Genomic DNA, 24191 nt, shown 5'->3' with positions numbered 1-24191 from the left:
TTGTTCTTAAAGCCAGAAAGAGCTTCCTGTCAGTACAAATAAAAGTACAGCCTTAAAAGTAGGTGGTAAACTTAGGAACTTGTGCTCCTCTATAGAGGTCCCAGTTAAAATATGAACTGCTTTAAAGACAATTTAGATAAATGTAGCACTTGGGGTGGATCCATAACAGATAGAGCTCAGTTCACTTTGAAATTAGTATGCTCTCCTTCAAAGTCTCTTCATTAGCAGACACAAAGTGTTGGATGGGCCACTGGTGTGGCTCTGAATATTGTGTCTTGTTTTTGTCCTCTTTATTGTCAAATTGATAGCCTTAGAATTCAGAATCTGATGCTTTCGGATTGGTTTTCTTTTTCCCCTCCCTCTCTCCCTTCCTTCCTTCTAGTCCAAAAGAAATAGAAGACTTTCAGTCAACTGAGTCTCTGGGCAGCCAGCAGCTGAACCTCAGTATTGGTGATGACAGCACTGGCAGCTGGTCCAATTTAAGTTTTGAAGATGAACACCAGGATGAGAGCAGCAGTTTTCATCACCTAAGTGAAAGGTAACTGAAGTTGTACGTGTGATCCTCAGACCTCAGAAGTAGCTTTACACCGGGGGGTTTGAGAATTATGAATTTGAAAATTCTGCCATTGTTTTCAAAACGTATTTTATTATCCATAGTACGGTTCTAATGGTTTTGCACATTTATTAGATACAGTAACAAGCCAAGCTCATTTTCTTTGGGTGTGCCAGTAGTTGATATGAACAATACTGCATACATTTGGATTTTTTTTTTTTTTTTAATTTATTTTTGGGACAGAGAGAGACAGAGTATGAACGGGGGAGGGGCAGAGAGAGAGGGAGACACAGAATCGGAAACAGGCTCCAGGCTCCGAGCCATCAGCCCAGAGCCTGACGCGGGGCTCGAACTCACGGACCGTGAGATCGTGACCTGGCTGAAGTCGGACGCTTAACCGACTGCGCCACCCAGGCGCCCCTACATTTGGATTTATACCCTGAGGATTTTCCCAGACTTTTGTGAACTTTTGATGGAAAAAATGTATTTCTTACTTTAAAAAGGGTACTTTTTTTTTTCTTTCTAGTCTGGGGTAAAGGACAGTTATCTGTAAAAGGTATCAAAATGGCCCTGTAATTTTCTTGTTATTAGTTAAAGTAATATCTTCCTGGAGAAGGAGTTCTCACTTAGCCTGTATTGAGGAACAAAATGACCTAGAGCATTTATATGTGACTGACTGGAAATAGTACATAAACTCATCATAAAAATATGGTTTTGTACAGCAGAAGGCACTTAACCTCATATATAACTTTTCTTAGTTAATTTTGTTCATAATAACAGTCCTTTGAATATTTTATTAATTGCAGTACATTTTTTTCTTATATTCTTAACTCTATAAAGGCACTCCTGACTAAACTATAAAATGCCCTAAATTCTGACCCACATTAATTGATAATTGGAAATAATAAATGCCCTCCACAGCTGAGTGTAGGGAGAGGAAAGGGTTCTTAGTTTCAGGCTGTGGAAGGGACCCTGTGAGGTTTCAGTTGAACAGAACCCTTGGAAGTGACTGAGCAGGAGGGGGAGGCGAGAAGACCATGGAAGGAGGGGAGGAAGGAAAAGAAATGGCTTTTCACCTGTTGGAACACATCATCTCAGAGCATTTTGTTTGATGCTTGGATTAACCAGTATTAATATTTTTATAGAACATCTGTTCTGTCATAGTTTCTTAAAATGCTGTGTAAACCACCAATACATCTTAAAATCGAGTTCCCAAAAGGCAGTCTTTAAAAGTTCTGGTGGGACGTAGGGGTAATATCACAAACATCATGTGGCCTTTTCCATGACTCTAACCTGGTATAGGAAGTTAACACTAAAATTCTTCTCTCATCTTGGAGAAATACGGGTTTCTAGAATTTCCGTGAGGGTTGATGTTGTTGCTTTGGAAATCCTGGGGTTAAAATGAGAGAACCAGGGTTAGTGGCCCGTGGCATTAAGGGGCCTGTGGCCAGTAGAAGAACCCTGCAGGATATTGTCCGATTTGATGGCTCTGTCCTTGGTTCTTTCCTCTTTTGCATTTTCTTAGTGCTGGAGAGTAAGGAGTCCTTCCCCACTTCCTTATCTGTGGTTTTGCTTTTCCATGGTTTCAGTTACCCGCAGTCAGTCAAGGTCCAGAAGAAGATGGCCCTCCTTCTGACATGTTGTCAGAAGGTCATTGTAGCCTAACATTATGTTACTATGTTACTGTGCCTGCATCATTGGCTGCACTTCATCTCAACACGTAGGCAATTTATCTTTTCACCTCATCACAAGAATAGTGAGTACATACAATAAGATGTCTTGAGAGACAGGGACCACATTCACATAACTTTTATTACCATATATTGTTATAATTATTCTAGTTTATTGTTAGATTTTGTTAGTCTCTTACTGTGCCTAATTTATAAATTAAGCTTCATCGTAGGTATATATGTAAAGAAAAAAACCATAGTATATATGGAGTTCAGTACTATCTGTGGTTTCAGGCACCCACTGGGGCTCTTGGAATGTAGTCCCTCCACAGATAAGAAGGGACTACTGTGCTCATTATGTGTGAATGACTTAAAACGAAAATTAAAAAAAAATCTCTTTAACAGAACCAAGCTTCAAAAAGACCAAATCAGGCTGAGACTAAAGATTATGTTTAACATGGGTAAATACATTTGGCTCAGAAAATTAACTGTTTGAATTTGGGATGGGAAAAACTTGGCTTGATAGCATTTTGTCAGAAACACACCTGTAGTTTTAATTGAGCACAGTTTTGTTTTTTTTTTTTAATTTTTTTTCAACGTTTTTTATTTATTTTTGGGACATAGAGAGACAGAGCATGAACGGGGGAGGGGCAGAGAGAGAGGGAGACACAGAATCGGAAACAGGCTCCAGGCTCTGAGCCATCAGCCCAGAGCCTGACGCGGGGCTCGAACTCCCGGACCGCGAGATCGTGACCTGGCTGAAGTCGGCCGCTTAACCGACTGCGCCACCCAGGCGCCCCTGTTTTTTTTTTTTTTTAACGTTTATTTATTTTTGAGACAGAGAGAGACAGAGCATGAACGGGGGAGGATCAGAGAGAGGGAGACACAGAATCCGAAACAGGCTCCAGGCTCTGAGCTGTCAGCACAGAGCCCGACGCGGGGCTCGAACTCACGGACCGCGAGATCATGACCTGAGCCGAAGTCGGCCGCCCAACCGACTGAGCCACCCAGGTGCCCCTGAGCACAGTTTTAATAAGAACTCTTATGCTGTGTGGTTATTAAGGTTCAAGCACAAAGAAAAACTAGGGCCTGTCCAGGGTTGGTAGAGTGCATGTTGAATATACAGGTTCCAGGGCCTCACCTCCCAGAGATTAAGATTCATTAGGTCATTGGAGGTCCCAAGAATCTGCATGCTTGGTAAGCACCTCAGATGATTTTAATGCAGGTGCTTCAGAGACCATGCTTAAAATACATGATTTCACATGTTTTGTCTTTGATGACATGTGCTGTTTTCTGGTACAGAGATCAGATAGGAGATAAAAGACTCCAGTTTGGACACTCTACGTGCTTTCACTCTAAATAGGAAGTTTAGTAGAGGGCAACAGTTAAAAAAAAACAATAATTTCAAAGTACACAAGTGTTTATGAGGAATGTATAGTTATTTGATCAGGAAGAGACCTGGTACATGCATCTATCTCTTCAAGTACTTCAAGCAGTCTGTGAATCTTAGTAGTTATATAGTGGATTAGGTAAGAGGTGGGGCCGGGCTTGCAGAAGTTTTGAGATCATCTTTATGAGATATGTCAAAGTCGATAGTCATCTTCATATGGCTGAAAACAACAATAAAGAATTTTAGCCCTAGACTCCCACTGGTTGGAGGTATGCCTGTTCTAGACATTGGAAATATGAAAAGATGTAAAAGGAAAATACACAAATAGGAATAGATAGGAAATAGGAAAAGATATAAAAGAAAATTATGGAAACAGGACAGTGTTCAAGAATGAAATATGAAGACTGTTAAGTGAAGAAATTAAGTTGTTTTGTGTTGGATTAATGTCAGATGATCATTGCTCAGGACAGTCCTGGTTTGCTCCTGCTGTTCTGGTATAGTTATTAATGGTGACTTCTTTCATTTCCAAAAGTGTCCTGGTTAGATGAAAAATTCTATGGTCACCCTATTTAGAAATGGCATTTTATAAATAACTAACTTTAAATCTGATCCATTTTGAGGGGCAGCAGAGGTGAGGGAATGAGGTTAAATAGAGGGAGTTTGAATTTTTGGTCTTTACATTCTTCAGCTGTTATTTCTTTTCATGTTCACTTAAAATCTAGGTGATGGGTTTTTATTATTAATTAAAAGGAGGGGTCATTGTTGTCAGGGAATGAGGAAGAATTTTAATTTTGTAGTATTTTTCTTTGTTTAGAAAAATCGTTCTATTGGTAGATGTAAATGCAGTGTTTGAGATATCAATTTTTTCTTTCTCTTTGGCTCACAGCCGTCTGTCCCTTCGGTATCTCCATGTTTTTCCATTCTCGATTTGTTTGACAGCAGGCTACATAGGCATAACTCTGGTTGTTTTAATGGTTTTATGATAGAGCTATATTTTTTTGAACATAGGTTGAAAAGGCACTGCTCAGTTTTAGCTTTTATTTTCGAAGACATTATAGTGTGTGACAGTGTGATAGTGCCAGAGTAAAGATGGATATGCAAATTGTTGAAATTGCTTGGAAACTCTTTATAACGTTTAAATAATTGTCCCTTTGTTGGTAACCTTGTCAACATCTACTGATGCACAGAAGATGATTTTGTGTTAATTCACTTTTTAGAACCAAAATTTTGGTTTGTATAAATATTAATTTTTATAATTGCCTAGCATAATGTGGGGAAATATAAGCTGCTTATCACTGCGAACTAATGTGCTTACTAATTATTTTAATGATTTAGAATTTTAAATTGCATGTTTAGGTTTTAATCTGAAATTTTTAATTTAATTTTGTTTCTGAACACAGTTGCTTTTTGTGTTTTATTGCTTTGCTGCAGTTTGAGAATCTCGTTGCTTTCTTCTTCTAGTTAGGTAGTTCAAGAAGTTCTCTGTGTGGCACTGGTGACTGGCCCACCAGACAGGTGCATTGCTTAATTGAGCCTTGGTTATTCAATATTCTGAAGAAAGTGTATAATATTTGCCACCTACTGAATTATACATAATGTATGAAATGAAGGTCATTGACATAATAAGAGTATTTTAAAATCAGAAAACATCTTTTCTCCAAGTAGGTACAAAAGGTCTGTTCGGGGCTATGTTTTTGTGCCTGTCATTTCATCCCCACCTCCCCAGCCCATCAGTGTTTGTGCTGTCTAAAGAGCTGAGAGAATGTTAACCTACGGTCTTTTTAAAATTTTACCCAAACTGAAGGGTATTGGCTTTTTACAAATTATATCCCGAGATTTGTCATAGATGTTAATTAAATCATGAAGCTTCTTACTTTGTGCATCCATTTGCTGTCCTAAAAGTCTTTCTGTTATGTTCATGTGTAAAATAAATACAGGTTTAGAATAATTTTCTTGATCTGTTGAGGGCAAGTAAGAAAACTTTCAATGTCTGAAGCTGTCAAGTACCTTTTCCAGTAGCAGTGATGGTCTCTCCCTCCAAGGATGCCCCACTCCGCCGGGGCAGCTTCCGAACCTCCCAGTTACCACTGACAGAAGCTGTTCCAAGGAAAACCGAGGTCTTCTTTACTATTCATTTTCTGGTTCAGCTCTGTTCTTTTCTTCTTCTGGCAGTAATGGTAACAGCAGTAGCTGGAGCAGTCTTGGTTTAGAAGGAGATTTGTATGAGGACAATTTATCCTTTCCAACAACAGACAGGTTGGTCCAGTCCAGAAACTTAAAAACTGATGAGTCTTTCACACTAATGCATGATGTCATATTCTTAAAAGAATGTGGGTTACAGTGCCAGTATGTTTCAATCTGCTTTTCTCCTATATTTGGACGTGATTCTGCTTGATAATTTACATCTAATGAAAAAATTCAATTATGCTAAGACATGACTGACATCTAATTGCAAAATGTGTTACGTCTATGCATGTGTTGCTCTGCTTGTTCTTTTTCATTCTACCAATTATTATTTCATTAAAAAGAGCTTGCTTCCTACAGGATTTCTGGGGTTTGGGTTTATTGTTTTATTTTGTTTTTGTAAGTAATTTTATTTCATATATAAGAAAAGTGTAGGAAAAAGGTGTTTTTTACCCTGTGAAAAATATGTACGTGGGATCAGCAGAAGCATTAATAATTATTCATGGCATTCTGTGATAATTCAAATGCTGTGTTACCTAAAACCAAATTAGTAGAATATTTCAGCTTTAAGTTATTTTAAAATAAGTTTTATCATGAAATTACTTGGTGTTCTGTATCACGGTAAGGTAAAACCTCTTAGTTATCGATGACCTATCTAGGCATCATTTACAATTCAGATTTTAACATGAAATGGTGTGAGAAGCAAAGCTTCCTTTTTTATTGGCATTTCTTCCCTTTTTAAGTGTCACATATCATCGTAACATTCATTCTTTACCACGTTTTAAGAATTAGTTTTAATACTATTATTAACTAAAGCCATTTTTTTTAACTGCTTCTGCTCTTTTTATTTGAAAAGTGATGGGCCAGATGATAAAGATGAAGATCATGAGGATGATGTAGAAGGTAATTGACAATTTGTTTTTCAAAGTGTTTGCGTTTTTTTTGTATAAGGTTCTAGAAGAGTCTTTAACCTGTCCATTTTTGTCAGTCTCCAGTTTTATTATAAATCGGGGTATTTACATTACAAATCAGGATATTCTTGTACTAATGTATCCAATGTCAGGTCCTTTGTTAAACAATTTGTACTATTTGATTGCTAAACTAATGAAGTGCCTGCCCATTGGTGTAAAGGCTGACATGCTTTAAAAGAATTTATTATTGGAGAGGGAAATTTATGATAATCTCTATAATTATCTTTTTAAAAACATAAAACCCTTACATTATAAGATATAATTTATTATAATTATGGCATATGCCCTAGTTTTTTCCTCCCAAACTAGTAGCTTCTAGAATTAGTGTTTTAATGTTGATCTTTCATAAATCAATAAATAAAAATTAAAAGATATTTTAAAATAAATTCTTCCCTCTCTATCAATTCTATTCCTAAACTCACACATATACATATTTGAAGAAAATACTCAATTCTTTCTTTGATGAATATAGTTCTAAATATGTAAATACTGGACACCATTGGTCACAGAGTTCTGGACCATCATTTATAATGCTTAATTCAAATATATTAGAATATCTGAGCGAGCATAGAAACTTTCCGTGCCGAAGCTGAATTTTCATTGTGATTAGATGGCTATTGATTTATTTTCCAAAAATCTTTATTTTTTTTTAATTATGAAAATACCAACAATCTCTAGTGACACCTAAAAATATTCATACTGTTTGAGATACTGTTTTTGAACTAGTGATTTTTTTCATCCTTTCTTTCCAAGTAGACAAACTGAGAAAATTTCCCAAATGAATTTCTTGAAATGTACATTCATAACACCTGAGTTTCCAATCAGTTTTGTCACCAATTATGCCTTCCTTATTTAGGGAGGTCATGTACTGGTTTTTGAGATAAAATCCTCCAAACTGAGGTGATTATTTTTTAGTGCCAATGCTTCTGCTAAATAGACATTCTTCATATCGGGCTTCTAGAAGTAAGTTTTTGTCATCAGATATGAAGTAGGAGTAGGACAATACTTTTAGAGTCACAGATAGGCTAGGTAATAATTTGCTTTATTTTTGTTGACTTAAAGAGTGTTGACTTTGTCTAGAAAAATTGTATCCTTTTTCCCAAGTCATGCCTGTGAGCAAAGTTATTCCAAAGGCAGTGAGTGCATGGTGTAAATGCATGTGGTGAGTATTTTCTCTAATGAACAAGTCATTACTTAACTGACTTTACTGAGGAATGAATAAGAGAAAAGAAGATACAGGTGAATATAAATAATGAAATTCATTTTCAAAGTTTACTTTTGGCACTAGCAAGCTCTTTAGGGTTTCTTTTGTGAGTAGATAGAAATCAGAAGAATTACATGTGGATATATGCCATGCCGTCACTCACCTTTGAGATCCCAGTCTTCTCATCATGTAGAAAATTGTGGCCAACTTTCAATTTTGTTAAATTAGGAATTGGTAAATTAGGAGATGGATTGAAACGAATTTATAGAAAGATTCAAAATTATGGAAATCCTCCTTTTCATTGTTGTTTATAGTTGCAGTAGGTCAGCTCCTTCCCTTTTCGCTGGAGTTTAGTAACCTCTCCAAAGAGCCAGGAGCTCTGAGCTGAGAAAGCCAGTAATACAGAGAAGTCTTGAGGTGACTTAGCTTCCGACCCCATGACCTCTGCAGGATTCACTGAATGGCCCTGAGGCCACGCCTGGTATCATAGTGCACTAGACCCGTTTTTGATTGAGAGTCAGTGGGGGGAGAGGAGGAAAAAGGCAGTACGTTTATCTTAAAGCGTGACACGGATCCGTTTTTTTAAATGAAAAAATTAGGAACCAACACATCCTAAAAATGATCAGTGGTAGTCTAGAATGTCCTCCAGTGCTCTCAAGAAGAATCAGGGCCATCCACCACCAAATTTCCATTGCTGGTACAAACTGGCGTGGTGTCTTCCAGCGTGCCCACCGTGCATCCCACCGTGTGGGAGGGCCCTTGTCTCAGCTCGGCTTTTTGCTCAGCCATCGTTAAGCAGGAGTGGGTAAACACTTGGTATGGGTCCACAGGTCATTAGTTTTATCATCAACAGCGATTCATCCTTCCTTATGTTGAAAACGTACTTTTCATTAAAAGAAACTTGAGAGCAGTATTTTATTTATCAAGGAGTGTGCCAGAAAATTCCCCAGTCTAGCGCTTGGGATATTAAGTGGCTGCATATGACATTTTTTCCCCCATTCTGCCTAAAGAATGAAGTGATTACACAGAGCATGGAGCCAGACTTCCTGTGTTCACATCCTGGTTCAGCCACCTCCCCACTGTCCTACTCTGGATCTCTCTTCGCCTCACATCTCTCACGTAGTTCCCACCTCATAGGGTGGGTGTGAGGATCCCAGGAGTTTGTATAGCAGAAGAGCTTAGAACGTTACTTATGATGTAATACGTGTGATACAAGGGCTTGCTGCTTCCTTCTCTCAGTTCAAGCAGCTTTCTTAAAGTCCATTTAATAGGTTTATTTATTTGAGATTGTATTTTTGTGTTTCACCTCTATTTTGGTGGTTATTATAGCTTTATAGTTTGGTTTCTCTTTACCTGTGTATTGTATTTTGACACAAATTATGGCATTTATAAAGGATCTGAATTCAGTGCCTCAAAGTAGAGTTTTACATCTGTGCTCTCAGTAGACGATCAGTGTTACTCCTTTGTTGTAGAATTGTTTTACCCTTTCAAATAAATGTTTTAGTTGATGTCAACATAGGAGTAAGAAAGGACGGATTTTTTTCCAGCATTGGCTGGAATCTTAAGAAATGGAAAGTACCTGTCCTGGGAAACCAGAGGTGTTGAGAATCGAATTGATGAGTTTTACTTTATATTGCTTAAATGTCAATATTAGGTTTGGAGCAAGACCGAAAGATTCTGCTCATTACAAATATCGACATGGAGCCGTGCACAGTAGACCCCCAGCTAAGGATTATCCTTCAGTGGCTCGTCGCTTCGGAGGCTGAAGTGGCAGAACTTTGTCTTCATGACTCTGCGAAGAAGGAGTTTATACAAGTAAGGACCTGCCGTACAGAGTGTTTGTGAGGATACGTTTCGCTGTACGTGCTGCTCTGTGTCACGTGGTTGGTCTAGTAAGATGCCCCTTGATAGCAGAGGGCGTAAACGTTTAGGTGGTAGAGTCTCATAGTTGGGTCCAGATGTCCGCTGTGTCATAACCACAGGCAGGCTCCCCAGTCTCCGTGTCCTTAACTGCACTGTGAAAATGACTATGGAGTTTACCTCACAGAGCTTTTGTGAGGATGTAAAAAGATGCTTAATCTAGTGTCTGGCATATCCTAAGTACTCCAAGTTAGGTGCCGTTAATAAACGTGTTCGTATGCAAAAACTGAGTTATTCTTTGTTTTAAATTGATTCATAATTGTGCCTTGTAATTAGTATGTCTCCTACTCTGTTAATCTAGCCTCTCTAGTGGGAGACACTAGCATACTCAAAAGCCAGTAAAGGTTTAAACATCTCATAAGGGATCATGAACCACTTTGAGGACTTAATAGGGCTCTAATAATAGAACAGTCAGATTCGATGCATTAATAGGATGTCTTTATTGAGAACTTACTTAACTGTTTGCCAGGCACCTTGTTAGTCAAGAGTTTTGGTTTATAGTGTTAAGGTTTTTGGCCCAGAATTTTCCTTACCAGAATTTTAGTTTAATCTTCCTATAGGTATAGAATAGTCAAATGAGTAACCAGTATATATTGATCTGTAATAACAAAAAAGGAACAATCCAGTTACTCTTGATTCCTGGTTTAGGATTTACAAAGATATTGTTGAAAGAAGTATGTGAAAAAGGCATTTGGTAAAAGTAATTTTTTTTGGCATTTTGTAATTTGTTTTTACTTGGACTTTTTGGAGTTTTCTAGTTTAGGTTTCTGTTTGTGAGCAGAAGGAGAAAATAAGACAGAAAGAGATGCTCAAGGAATGAATTGTCAGGGAGAAGGAATGGGTAGGAAAAGTGTTAGAACTGACTGTAGAGAGGCAAACATTTTCAAGTCATTTAGTCATGGATAAACTGAGGGCTAAGGAAGGCCTGCAGTAGAACTGAGCGTGAGCATGTTAGTGCTTGGGGCAAGGGACCTCTTCCCCAAGTAACCTAGGAAAACTTTCTGGAAGTTCCTCAAAAAGTTAAACCTAGCATTATCCTATAACCCATCAATTCCACTCCTAGGTATATACCCAAGGGGAGTGAAAACACATGTCCACGGCAACATTATTCATAATAGGCCCAAAGTGGAAACATCCTGGAATGGATAAATAAAATGTGGTAATATATGCAGTGGAATATTGTCTGTCAGTAAAGAGGAAGGAAGTACATGTATGCTGCACCATGGAGGGACCTTGAAGTCATGTTAAGTGAAAGAAACTGGTCGCCGGAGAGCATATGTTTTATGGTTACATTTACGTGAAATGGCCAAAATGGGCAAATCTATAGAGACTGGAGTAGATTAGTGATTGCCTAGAGTTGAGTGGTTTGTGACAAATGGGGTGTGTTTACTAATAAGTAGAGCTTTCCTTTTGGTGTAGTGAATGAAACATGTTTTAACATCGATTGTGGTAAGAGTTACATTCAACGGGGGGAGTATACTAAAAACCATTGACTAGTAAACTTTAAGTGGATGAAGTGTATGCTCTGTGAATTATATCTCTGAAAGGATACTTTTTAAAAAGGTTAAGCGTATTTATATTACAAAATTAGTTTTTATAGGACTAAAGAGAAAAAAAAATGAGTGAAGACGTGTTCTGATTCTGGTGGCAATAGAGTTTATTTAAACCTGTATTTACCTTTTAAAAAAATTGAGGTGTAATTGAAATATAACATTATATTAGTTTCAGGTATACAGCATAATGATTTGATATTTGTATATATTGTGAAATGATCACCACAATATTTATTTACTTTGGTTGGTTTTTGTCGAAACACTAACATTTCTTAACTTAGAAAGCCATGTTTCCATTGAGGCCAGAGTGTGTATTCCAGAAAAAAGCCACACTGCATGTTGTGAAAGGAAAAATCCACATCCTTCTATTAAGATTGACATTATCTTTATTATTTTATGTTCCTGATTGAGGGTGTGGCAGATGTATTTAGTTAGGTCAAGAATTTGGTGTAGAAATGGAGACTAGACTCCCACACAGACTATCTGGTGGGTGAGGTTTGTGGAGTTCTGTCTCCCAACAATCCCAAAGTGTCATTCTGTGAACCAAGGAGATGTGTTTGTCAAAGGCAGGAAGCAAGAGGGGTGGTGATTTAGTGGAGAAGAGACTTCATTATAAAACTGGGGAATAATATTTTAACCACAGGCAGCAGGATTCTTACAGTTATCTGATATTAAAAATAAAAATGAAAACTTGATTGTTAGAAAATTGTCTTTGGTTAATGTTGGACATGCTTTTCTTTCTTCCTAGCTTTCAAAACGACTACAAGGAAAGGGATGGAAGGTGGGGGACCTCCTGCAGGCTGTGCTGCGGTACTATGACATGCGGGAGAAGACGCCTGGGGAGGAGAGGTGCAAGTCACTGTTTGACTGGCTCTTGGAAAACGCATAGAACAAACCCGCAGCCGGTCCATTTTATTGTTTGGGGAGAGGAAGTAACAGATAAGGATGCATAGGGTAAACTGTTAACACTTACCGTGAACCGGGAGGGAAGTAGATAGAGCTTTTTAAAAGCGCATTCCGTCATCCCACGTTGTATATATATAGTTCATACTTTTGTAATCTCTGTCAAATATGATCTTCATTTATTCTTCTAGACACGTGCATAGTGTGTTAAGATCCTAAGAACACTGATTTGACGGAAGGTCTGACCATGACGTTTTCAGGGACACTGACTGACAGCATTCTTTTTGCATCCAAGTTAGTGCTGCTATGAACCGCACCCAGGCGGCCAAGGACGTTGCAGACAAATGCTATCCTGTTAAGAACTAATCTGACAAAATAGCTTTGAGGCTAAGGGTTTTTCTTCCCCCAATAGAATTTTTTTCTTATTTTTAAAAGTCATTTTTATTTTCATAGCTCAGCTATTGGTAGCTTTTTGAATCCCCCCAAACTATTTAATTTCTTAGAAACGTTAGTATTTTAGGTTTCTCTAAATACTGTAAATGATAGTTTCCCCAGCCTTTCATTAAATGACATTATTTGCTAATGTTGCCAATCCATCTGGCATGAAAGTGTGTGTGTGTGTGTGTGTGTGTGTGTGTGTGTGTGTGTGTGTAGAGGAATACTTTTGACTTGCCTAGTGGGTTTGTGCCCTTTTTTATTTTACTGTTTTCTTGGTTAGAAACCCACTGTTGACATTTAAAAGGTGCTTTAAAATAAAATGTCTATAAAGATTGTGCAGTAAGAATTTTTATTTCTTGGTTTTTTTTTTTTTAACTATTTTGCGTCCCTAATTTATCCTTTAAATGAAAATAAAGGTGCAAAACATGTTAAAATTTTAAAAATTAATGTTAATATGGAAATGCATTTAGAGAAGCCCAATAATGATTTTCATTGTTGGATTTTTGAAAAACAAACAACTCTCTTCTTAGCAAGGATGAGCTTTTTCTAGAAAAAGAAGGGATGCCCAGGCTCCCTCTCCCTGATAAAATAGTATCTGCACTGTTTTGTAAAGTTGACTGACATGATTTTTCTGGGCTCTGTGTTTTTTTACTTCCTTGTCTTTAGAAACTGCAAGTTGACTCGAATAGCGCTTGTGTCTTGGTATTGTACGTGAGGGTATGCGCGTGTGAGTTTTTGGTTCTTCCATTAGTGGATTTTATAATCGAGAGTAAATCACCTTTTGGTGGGGGTTTGGTTTTACTCCATTACATTTTCTTTTTTCCTGCCATTGCATTTTCTTTTTCCCTGAGCACTGACTGTTCTGGAAGCTGCACAAAGTGTAGAAGACATAGCACCCACCAAGGGGCAAGGAATAAGGGCACTTACATTAATTTGAATTAATAATTATGGTAGAGAAATGCATTTTGTAATGAGAGAGTAAAATTTGCTTTTTAAGAAAAATACCAAAAGCCACTTAAATATTTTGAGATTACATTGTAAGCTTTGGTTTTTCTCAACTTAAGATACAGAAATGGAGTGAACCTTAAAAATAAATTTGCCTAAAGTTTCTTCAAGTATTTTTTAAGGTGGAGAAATGCAGGAAATGTATATAACCAGAATTGTTTCTGTCTTTTGCTTCTCAGAACTTGAGATTTAGCAGCACTGGACTGGGTTTATACATGCTGGCACCTGGGTTGTTGATGATAACACAGATTTACTGCTTATTAAGCTTGGATTGAATTTTTACAAGTATATAACTATCAAGTTGTGTTTAGTAACTTGGATATATGTATGGGTGTGATTAACAGCCAAATTGTGTTCTGACTTTCTTTGCAGCTAAAGTGAAAATATATTAGTTTCGTTAAAACTTTCTGTGCTTGAAAGTGTTTATGTTTATTTCTATTATGGTAGAAATCATTTTGAAGATTTTCCTCCTGTCTCTGTTTTCTCTGCATTTACCTGGAGCTTTGCTGGATTCAGAGTTCCCTGATTTAGCCACGACGTAAGGACAGACCAGTCTTTAGATGTTAGTTAGCATGCATGGTAAGAATCCTAGTGGAACTCTACCCCTGTATCAGTTTCACACAGGGGCATAGAGAAAAATATTAAGTATTGGCAGATGTGAAAAGAAGCGTGAGTTAAAGCTCCTTGTAGGGAGAGAAGTATCTTTTAATCAAGTGCAGTCTAAACTCACATTCTTTAAAGGCACTTTGTGATTATTCCAAAGACATGTTCCGTCTGTTTGGTTGCCCAGTCTTCAGAACAGCTCTGTTTGTTGAGGACTACCCGTCTTATTTTATTACAGATCTCCTTGACCTATTTGTATTATATAACATTGTGATCTTGCCATTCTGTGCATTTTGGCTCTTATGAAATTACCATGTCTTATTCAGAACTGTTAAGTTGTGATGTGTGTTGAGTTGAATTCTGTTTATCAATTTCAGAACCCTTGAAGGATCTGTGGGAAGAAAGTGGACGAGGCCTTCTGATAGGTTTTTTTTTTTTTAGAACATTATTTTAGACCGAAATGTAGCAATTCTTTGATAGTCTTTTCCCAAGCCACGTTTAAACTACATTTATATTTTGGATGTTATTAATGTTGATTTTGAAAATACTTCCTGATTTATACAAAATGAATGATTCATTTGTAAATCACAGAAGAAAATTAAAATATCTATTGGGATGGTTGATAGAATTTAATGAAGTAATAAAACCTCTGAGTATTCACTTGGTGAATATATGTGATAACATCTTTATACTTTGAAAAATGTTCCACTTACCCTTTCAGATATTTGACGTGAATTAATTCAATTCATAATACTTCCATTTTGCTTAAATAAGGGTTTTATGTTGCTGGCAGGAGAATTTAATTACTTATTAAATGTACCATGTATAAAGTGAAAGATCATTTACTCACATGGCTTTGACATCAGTGCACATTTCCCAGTCGCAGACCTTAACCCTGACTCATCATCAGAGTCCAGAGTCAGATGTCTTCTTAGTTAATTATTTAGCTAGTAGTATTCTTTCACAAATAACTATCACTTTCCCATCAGTATATTGCTTTAAATTTTATATTTCTCAAAAGAAACTTTCCACAGTTTTAAAAAAATATATTAATGCATCCACACTCAGGGTGTAGGGAAAATGCTTTCCACTGAAAACCCTGCCCACCTGTCACCAGCACAAGACAGTTAGAGCATCAGTGGGAATTACGTGATTATACTAAAGTGAAAAGTGAAATGCATTTTTGTTTCCATTTTTAGCAAAAGACCCTGCACACATTTACTCACTTACTGGATTCCTGCTCTGAAGACGCAGATGCAGTGTTGGTCACTCTTGTCACTTTATTTATTTATTATTGTTTTTTCCATCCCTGTACATTCCTTTCACATGGGTAGGATTGTAGTTCTAGAAGTTCATTGTTTTGTTTTTGCTGTAATGTTTGAATACTATTTAATACCAGGTTTTAATATTGCTGGATTTGCTAACTTTGGTTACTTGTGTAGTGTTTGAAGTAATTCACATTCTTGTTTAATATATATATAGTAAAAGCAGCTTTGAGTAATCGTAGCTGTTTATTTGTGCAGAATTACTACATTAAGATCTTGTATAATGGTGACTTTTTTTGGCTTTTCAGTCATTTAATATGTTCATTTATCAAAATATGAACTTCAGGATGCACTATAATTTTGTTTTTGCAGTGGCTCAAAATAAACATTTCAGAAATTACTTTTGTAATAATTTGCAATTAATTGTTCTTTTTATCTTTTATGAATTATTTGTCTGTGATCTTTCCTCTCCCAACTAAGAATTCTCCAATAAACTTAAGAGATGCCTGGCCTTCGTTTCCATTCTGTAATATCTTGTTAACTTCCCTGTTCTGAACTAAACAAAGGCATACAAGTGGAACTTGCACGATAGAAGACTCATTGCACGATCCTTATGCTTCTAACATGGTTTCCAAGAACGAGAGAGGCTAGGTATTTTTAGTCGGACACTAGATTCTAGCTACATATTCAGGTGCCTCTGATGCTGACATAAGTGACTTCAAAGGCTGTTGGCCCAGTCTGTTCTGTATTTGAGTGCCCCGTAGAGTATTATGCTTGCGTGGTAGGGAATTCTTCTGACCTGGATCCAGCACTCCTTCTGTAGGGTATAGAGAGCATATTTGTCATGCCATGTAGCATCAGGCGCTTAAAAGTTAGATGCTAACTGTTTGTTGCTAATGGAATTTGACTTAGGTATATAAAGACCAGAAATTAGGGAACGATTTTCTAGCTTTGTATGTTGCAAAATGCTAGGAGGTGACGATAGCAGATAATGACTTGGGCATGAGTGGATCCCGGTCACCAAAAAAACAATTCAGAAAATGCTGAGAAAAAGTAAGCAAGATTCCTTAGCCTGTAATTCCAAAAAGGAGAAAGGGCTCAGTTTTGCACATTGGGCTCATTTGCAGTCTGTCTTGGCTGGGACAGGGAGGAGGGTGAGGGATGGGACCTGAAGAGTGAGTGCAGATTTTTCAAATTGTGAAAGGTGGAAAGAGGTCACATATCCAAGGACGAATGCTATTGTGTGAAAAGGGTAAGAGAAAATCTAAGAGCTTTTCGCAGCATTGTGTTTACAGCAGGAGCAAAGAATGTGTGAAGCTTACTCCTTGGGAGTGGTGGTTACATTCTTTTTTCCTTCCTTGGTAGGCTTGTAATCACCTCCTTTTACTTTTGTGCTCTAGGGCAAGGAGGGTAATATTTTAGATTGGAAAGAGATAAAAATAAACGTTTTTTCAAGAGAGAATCAGAGCTCCAAATTTGACTTTTTGGTACCCGCCCTCCCCCCACCCCCCCCCACCCTTTAAACAGACACCTAAATAGACTTGTTAGCTTAGAGTGAGGGTTTAAACGATCCTGTGTACGATATCTGCCCATTGAAATGGTTTGGCCCAATGTGAGAGCTAATTATTAACACTTAAAAATAAGGAGATGTCACATTTGGGTATGTTTTGTATTTCAGCTTCTCTTGAAATTTAGCTCTGGAAAGCTCTGAAGCTCTGGAAACACCCATTGGACTTTGTGGTGACAGTTTGTCAGGAGCCGAATGATGGCCACTTTAGTCTGGTCTTAGGGTTTGTTGCCTCCAGCATGACCTGCTGCACTGGGCGCGTTTCTGTTGCCCATTGGGACCCTATCAGTGTTTGTGATGCAACCTCTGACTTAAAGCAGGGGAGATAACATGCTTAGCAACACTGAACAATACTCTAGCAACTCTTCCATCCTCCAGGATTGCTCAAAGAGGAGAGAAAGGTTCTAGAAATTATAAACTTGAGTTGATTGCTCCTGAGCAAAAGACAAATCCTAGTTGTTTAAAAGCACAGTTCTTGGGGCGCCTGGGTGGCGCAGTCGGTTAAGCGTCCTACTTCAGCCAGGTCACGATCTCGCGGTCCGTGAGTTCGAGCCCCGCGTCGGGCTCTGGGCTGATGGCTCGGAGCCTGGAGCCTGCTTCCGATTCTGTGTCTCCCTCTCTCTCTGCCCCTCCCCCGTTCATGCTCTGTCTCTCTCTGTCCCAAAAATGAATAAACGTTGGAAAAAATTAAAAAATTAAAAGCACAGTTCTGCTTTGTTTTTTTATATAGACAAGAAAGGAGGGGAGAGATCACAGGTTTACCGAAAGCAGATTGTATCAGATGTCCATTTCTTTTTTTCAATAGAATTATGCAACTGGCTATTAGAATACCAGAAACCTAGTATCTGTATTTTAACAAGGCATTTTATATGGACAAAGGAATGAACAATTGTGGCTTCTTGACATTTTGCGAATGTGTTGCCAAAGACTTGTTAAATAGGTAGGTCACTGTTTGTCTAGAGGGTCAGCACATGATGTACCACAGGCCATTGGATGTAGAGCTGTTTTATACCACCTTGGGTGAAGATTGTGTTGGAATATACAAACCAGGGGTGTCTAAGAGCATTGTGAAGCATTACACAGTAACAATTCCATTTCCAAGGATGGTATTCAAACAATTGCAATAAACTAGGACAAGGAACTTCTGAACCTGTTTTTCCCTCCCTTGGTCGTCCTTGTGACTGAACCATGACTTGACATTTTCCTCTAAATGTGGGGAGGTTCTGTTTTCATACTTCTACAAATTGAATATTTTGGGCTCAAATGGTTTCCTCCAAATAATTTTTTTTTATGACTTTCTTGATATTAACTTAGTTTTCTCCCTGTTACATAAATCCTATGAACACAGGAATTGGTGCTTAGAGATCCCATAAGGGCTGACAATGATGTAGACTTCTGAAGAGTCAGAGCAAGGCTTTAAAAAAAAAAAAGGAAGAAGCTGCCAGAATTCCTTAGGTATGAAATCAACCTCATCTCTTTTTCTGTTTATAACAATATGGGTAGTTGTGGGGCATGTGGATTCTGGGGAGACTAAAATGTTACAATAGCTTTTCCAACCTATATGTCTTCGAATCACCTCAGAAGCATTGTGGCAAATGTTGGGCAAACTTAAGTTGCCTAAGTTTGGGCAAGCCAGCTGACCTCTTCACTGCCTTGAACCCTAAGAAGCTGTGGCTTCCAGAAGTGTTCCCTGGTTAAATGGCAGAGTCTGCAATGGATACAGAGCTGGGGAGATAGAGTCAGTATGTTGAATGAGTCTGATCCAGTAATGCCCCAGTAGACCCAAATGGCTAAGTGCTCTAGTAAGGCAGGAGGTGAATATTAGTTTTTAGATTTTTTAAATCTTGATTTATTTTTGAGAGAAAGAGAGACAGAGTACGAGTGGGGGAGGAACAGAGAGAGGGAGACACAGAATCCGAGGCAGGCTTCAGGCTCTGAGCTGTCAGCACAGATCCCGATGCTGGACTCGAACTCACAAACCGTGAGATCATGACCTGAGCTGAAGTTGGACGCTTAACCGACTGAGCCACCCAGGTGCCCCAATTAGTTCTGTGTAAGTAAGTACAGGGTAGTGGGAGGTGAGAGACCTTTAAGGCTTATATCAGAGTCCTAAAAGGCTGCAGGGAGAGAAAGTATGCCATTGCCAGTGCCCTTTTGGGAGTGGAATATGTTTGGGGGGGGGGGGGAATTCTCTAATATTAGTCCCTGCCTCTATGAAGTTTATTGTTTAGTGAAGAAGAGTCATTAAATGAGTAATTATAAAAATATTTACTGTTGCAAGGGTGATGGGAACCTAAAACAGAGGAGCCTAATTGGGCTTCCCTAAAAATGTGATGCTGAGGCATAAGCTAGGGTTGAGCCCAGTGGGAACCAACCAGGCAAAGGGAGTCAGGGTGGTTCAGGGAGGTAGAGAGCTTTTTCAGTAGAGCAAACGCGCCTTGAGAAGGCTTCCTCTCTATCAGATAAGCTCGTGGCTTATTTGAAGAACCAAAGACCAGTTTGGCTAGAACCTGAGGAGTTGTGACACATCTTGAAAAATATGTAGGCATCTTAGATAGCTCTCACTCAGATGCTTAAAGAAAGTGTTTATAGTTGTCTGTACTGCAGTAATGCGGGTTTTTTCTACTGTAGCAGTTGGTTTTAAACTTGTGGCATGGTGAGTGATAGTCTTACTTGACCCTGTGCTTTATAGACCATGCCTAGAGTTTTAGGTTTAATCCCAGATACCATTTTACGAAGGACATAGATAAACTGAACCATCCACATTCGTGACTGTCTAATGCTGAAGGAGCTAAAAATAAAAACGATTTACTTGAGTTTTCACCGAAAGACAAAAGGCCGCTTGGCCTGGAGAAGGCGAGGCAGGGGAGGGAGGGATGATCTCAAAACCATCCTTAAACATACAAAGGTCTGTCAGTGGAGACAGATGGACACTTGTGGCCCTAGAGGACCAGGTAAGGATCAGTGAGGTAGAAATTAGCAGCAGATTTCAGCTTGCGCTCCCCAAATTGACCGTGTATAAAAAGGGACTAGACCCTTTCCACGAACAAGATTGTGCTTGTCCTTGGACACATCTGTCGTGCTGGCTGATCACTTCTGCAAGTTTTGTAAGAAATCTCAACACCTCCTAATTTTGGATTAGGCGAACTTCTTTCCCATATATCCCTAATTTCTCCCATGGCAGTTTAATAAAGTTGAAGAACGTAGGCTCTAGGGTCAAAAGAGCTTGATTTAAAATCACAACTCTGCCACTTTTAACCTATCTGTATTGTCTAGAGAGGGAAGGCCTGGGATGGTGGTATTTTCCTTGGGGGGGGGGGGGGGGACTTTCCTCTGCGTCTGCCAGGTGCCTGGGCACACAACTAGTTTTGGAGCTCCTTAACTTAAATTCAAGCCTCAAAGTTTTCTGAATAAGTCAGGTGGCTGGAAATTGTGCTGCACGTTGGGGTGGGGCCCACGTATGAAGGGTGCAGCCCCTCAGGGTTCCAGCTAAAAGGGGGTGGTTTTTGAGAATCCCTTTGTTAGAACGGGTGGAGAGAAATGACTTTTGCTTTTCTAACGCTGATGAGGCGGCCAAAACACTAGTCTGTATCACGGTTTTTTCTTCAGGTTTGGCAAACATTCCTACGACAAAAAGGTGGTATTAAGTGCTGAGTTTACCTGCTGGGGTTCTTCACTTTTGTTAGATTTTGATCCATTGATTCCTCGATAATCTATATATAAGCTGTTCGATGCGTTCAGGAGGATGTTTTGATATTCCATCCAATTTCTCCTCCCAGGCAACTACTCATAATAATTTACACGTAATACTTAAAAAAAATTTTTTTGTCTTGCTGTGCTCCATGTGCTGTATCCTTGACACCCCTTTTATTTCTGTATTGTTATTTATCTTTTTTCAAAGGGCCATACATGCAAATGATGATGCAATTCTAAAAGGCATAAGGATATATGGTAACAAGTCCTTACTGCTCTCCAGCCACCAAGCAGCCCTCCTAGAGACCGCCACGTTACCAGTTTATGCTATATACAGCAATTGTGCGAAAATAAGATGTTTCCAAGCTTGGATTAGCTGTTGTAAGTTACTGTTAGACGTCGGTCTGAAAGGGTCAAAAGCCAGGAAATGGTTACCATAAAAGTCGGGTTAGTGATTACTCCTGGGGCAGACAGACGTATGATATACAGGAGGCTAATGTGGTGTCAATAATCCTCTGTTTCTTGCCTTGAATGGTGGTTAAATTGTTGGTATAGATCTATGCAATTCTGTATATACGTTGCATTTAATGCGTATGTGTGTGCACACATGCACCACGCCGTTTATAGAAACAACTGCAAAGCGATCATCTCAAAAACAACCAGAGAGAACAGGTGGATTACCTGTAAAGCGGCAGTTTGACTCACAGCAGTTCGCTGTTGTGACAGAAGTCCAGAGATAAAAGAATGGTATCTTCCAGTGCTGGTTAAAGTCAGATCTAGAATGGCATGTGCTTATAAACTAACTATTCCTCAGGAGTGAACATAAAATCAAGGTAATTTCTAATAGACCAAAAGAATTTACAGTTTACTTACCTGTGCTGAGAAAAACTGCTTAGCTTTCTTTTTAAAAAATTTTTTAAATGTTTATTTATTTATTTATTTTTGAGAGAGACAGAGAGAGAGAGAGAGAGAGAGAGAGACAGAGTGTGAGTGGGGGAGGGGCAGAGAGAGGGAGACACAGAATCCGAAGCAGGCTCCAGGCTCTGAGCTGTCAGGATAGAGCCTGACGCGGGGTTTGAACCCACAGACCGTGAGATCGTGACCTGAACTGACGCTTTACCGACTGAGCCACCTGGGTGCCCCATGAATATACTACTTTCATAAGAAGGGTATTGAATGCTATGGAAACAGTGAAGAAGCAGTGTTTCAAATAACAATTAACATAGAAAATGAAAGCGAGAAGGAGCAACCACCCCAATGCAATACTGTTCTTATAATTTCTACTTACTGTCAATGGCAGGCCCTTTGGGTTATTGAATGCAGATACCAACCTTGTCATTATTGTTCCTGTTTTTCACGTGAGAAAACTTGGGTTCAAAGAAGTGAAGTGTCTTACCCAGTGGGCATAGAGGTAATGCCCGGGTCTGCCAGGCTCCTGTTCTCATTACATTACACTGTGTCACCATATTGAAAAACCAAAAGCCAAAAGGTGACAGAATCACCTGTCACAATACATAGAGACAACAGCTATTTACACTGGCACGTTTTTCTCCCACACGTTTATGTTTATACAACTGGGATTTCTTTTATTTCCTGTTTGCCCAAACGTCTTTTCAAAATTTCCACATTCACCTTTGGGCTTTTCAAGTTCGGTGGTTGATGAATCTTGCCACTCTTGGCTGGAGATACCTTGACCTGAACTTCTTCGGTTTGACTGATGTGTATAATGTTGTATTTTCTTTGCATTCCTGTTATGTGGTGCCGCTTTGAGCCTTAGTTAGAAAGTTGACCGTCTTTACAAGGTAAGCATTTCAAGTTGAGTTCGTCTTGCCCCAGCAGGCAGGCATCTCCTCCTGGGTACACTCTCCCATACGTTGTTCTAGTCATTCGGGTTGAACACCTTTGAGAAGTCCGTTATCTTTGACCTTTCCCTCTCTGCTCTGATGCCTGTCTCCAACAGAAGTAGGAGAGCGTGATACTGGACAGGAAGAAGAGATGGCAGGTGTTAGGGGAAAAAATAGTCCTCTCCTGGGGGATTGGGGAAAGAAAGTGAAATGTTAAAAGTGTCTGATGCTGTGGCCTAGCAAAGTTGGCACAGAAATTTAACCATCACACCGAGCTTTTGGGCCTGGCCAAAGTGAAGACCCCAAAGGACCATTCCCACAGTATGAAAGTGAAGTTGGGAGGGGGAAAAAACCCACGACTCTCCCACCCTGCGGATTGGAAGAAAACTTCTCTGTTCAAACCTTTGGCAGTGAATCAAGGGGAAAAATTTTTTTCTGAGACTTGATAAACTGATTTTCATGTGAGTTTTTGTAGTCTAAATTCATCCTGCCTGGGTGGTCTCAAAACCCCAAGCTGAGAATTTAGTTTAACATTTTTCTGTTAATGCTTCTATGCACTTATCAGAGGCAAACAGGAATCCTCTTGAAAGTCCCCCTCCATCCTAGGTTTCAATTATTTCCAATTTAAATTCCCCCAAACAATAAGAAGCTTAGATAAAAGAAACAAATTACAAGACCATGACCAGGAAGCAGCAGAAATGACAGAGTGGAAATCAGTTCAAAGATGCTCTATGTTAGTGTTAAACAGAATATAAAGTAGTTGTGTTAGAGGGCGCCTGGATGGCTCAGTTGGTTAAGTGTCTGACTTCGGCTCAGTTCATGACCTCATGCTTCGTGAGTTCGAGCCCCAGGTCAGGCTCTGTGCTGACAGCTCAGAGCCTGGAGCCTGCTTCAGATTCTGTCTCCCTCTCTCTCTGCCCCCTCCCCTGCTCATGCTCAGTTTTTCTCTCTCAAAAATAAATAAGTGTTGAAAAAAATTAAAAAAAAAAGTAGTTGTGTTAGATATTTTTAAGACATAAATGGAAGCTTAAATATGAATAGGGGACCTGTCCACATCCACTAGGATAGTATAACAAAAAAAAGATGGACAATAACAAGGATGTGAAGAAATTGGGACCCTCATACTCTATTGGTGGGAATTAAAAATGCAGCCATTTTTAAAACAGCTTGACAGTTCCTCAAAAAAGTGAGACAGAGTTGCCATGTGATCCAACAATTCCACTTCTAAGGATATATATACCCAAGAGAAATGAAAACATATCTGCACAAAAACGTATACATGAATATTCGTGGCATTACTCATAATAACCCCAAAGTGGAAATGACCCAAATATCAATCAACTGATATACAAGATTTGGTTTATCCATATAATAGAAGATTGTTAGCCATTAAAAGGAATAAAGTAGTCGGGGCGCCTGGGTGGCGCA

General features: G+C 38.8%; 1 protein-coding gene across 10 annotated transcripts in view; it reads left to right on the top strand.

Moving 5' to 3' along the window:
- AKAP11 (A-kinase anchoring protein 11) overlaps positions 1-16170 on the top strand; it is a 50680-nt gene extending 34510 nt beyond the window's left edge. For 9 of the 10 annotated variants that reach the window (XM_047859546.1, XM_047859615.1, XM_047859916.1 and 6 more), the window contains 5 exons: positions 383-538; positions 5786-5869; positions 6654-6700; positions 9627-9787; positions 12194-16170. In XM_047859546.1, the coding sequence (XP_047715502.1) occupies positions 383-538; positions 5786-5869; positions 6654-6700; positions 9627-9787; positions 12194-12334 (589 nt within the window). In that variant the 3' untranslated portion in view covers positions 12335-16170. The remainder of the gene's footprint in view (positions 1-382; positions 539-5785; positions 5870-6653; positions 6701-9626; positions 9788-12193) is intronic. The other variant, XM_047860137.1, reaches the window with a different exon arrangement.
- The last annotated feature ends 8021 nt before the right edge of the window (positions 16171-24191 follow it).

This window comes from Prionailurus viverrinus, chromosome A1, assembly GCF_022837055.1.
Source record: "Prionailurus viverrinus isolate Anna chromosome A1, UM_Priviv_1.0, whole genome shotgun sequence".
Lineage (NCBI taxonomy): Eukaryota > Metazoa > Chordata > Mammalia > Carnivora > Felidae > Prionailurus > Prionailurus viverrinus.
The sequence above is the reverse complement of the archived record's forward strand: the minus strand, read 5'-3'. Positions and strand labels throughout refer to the sequence as shown.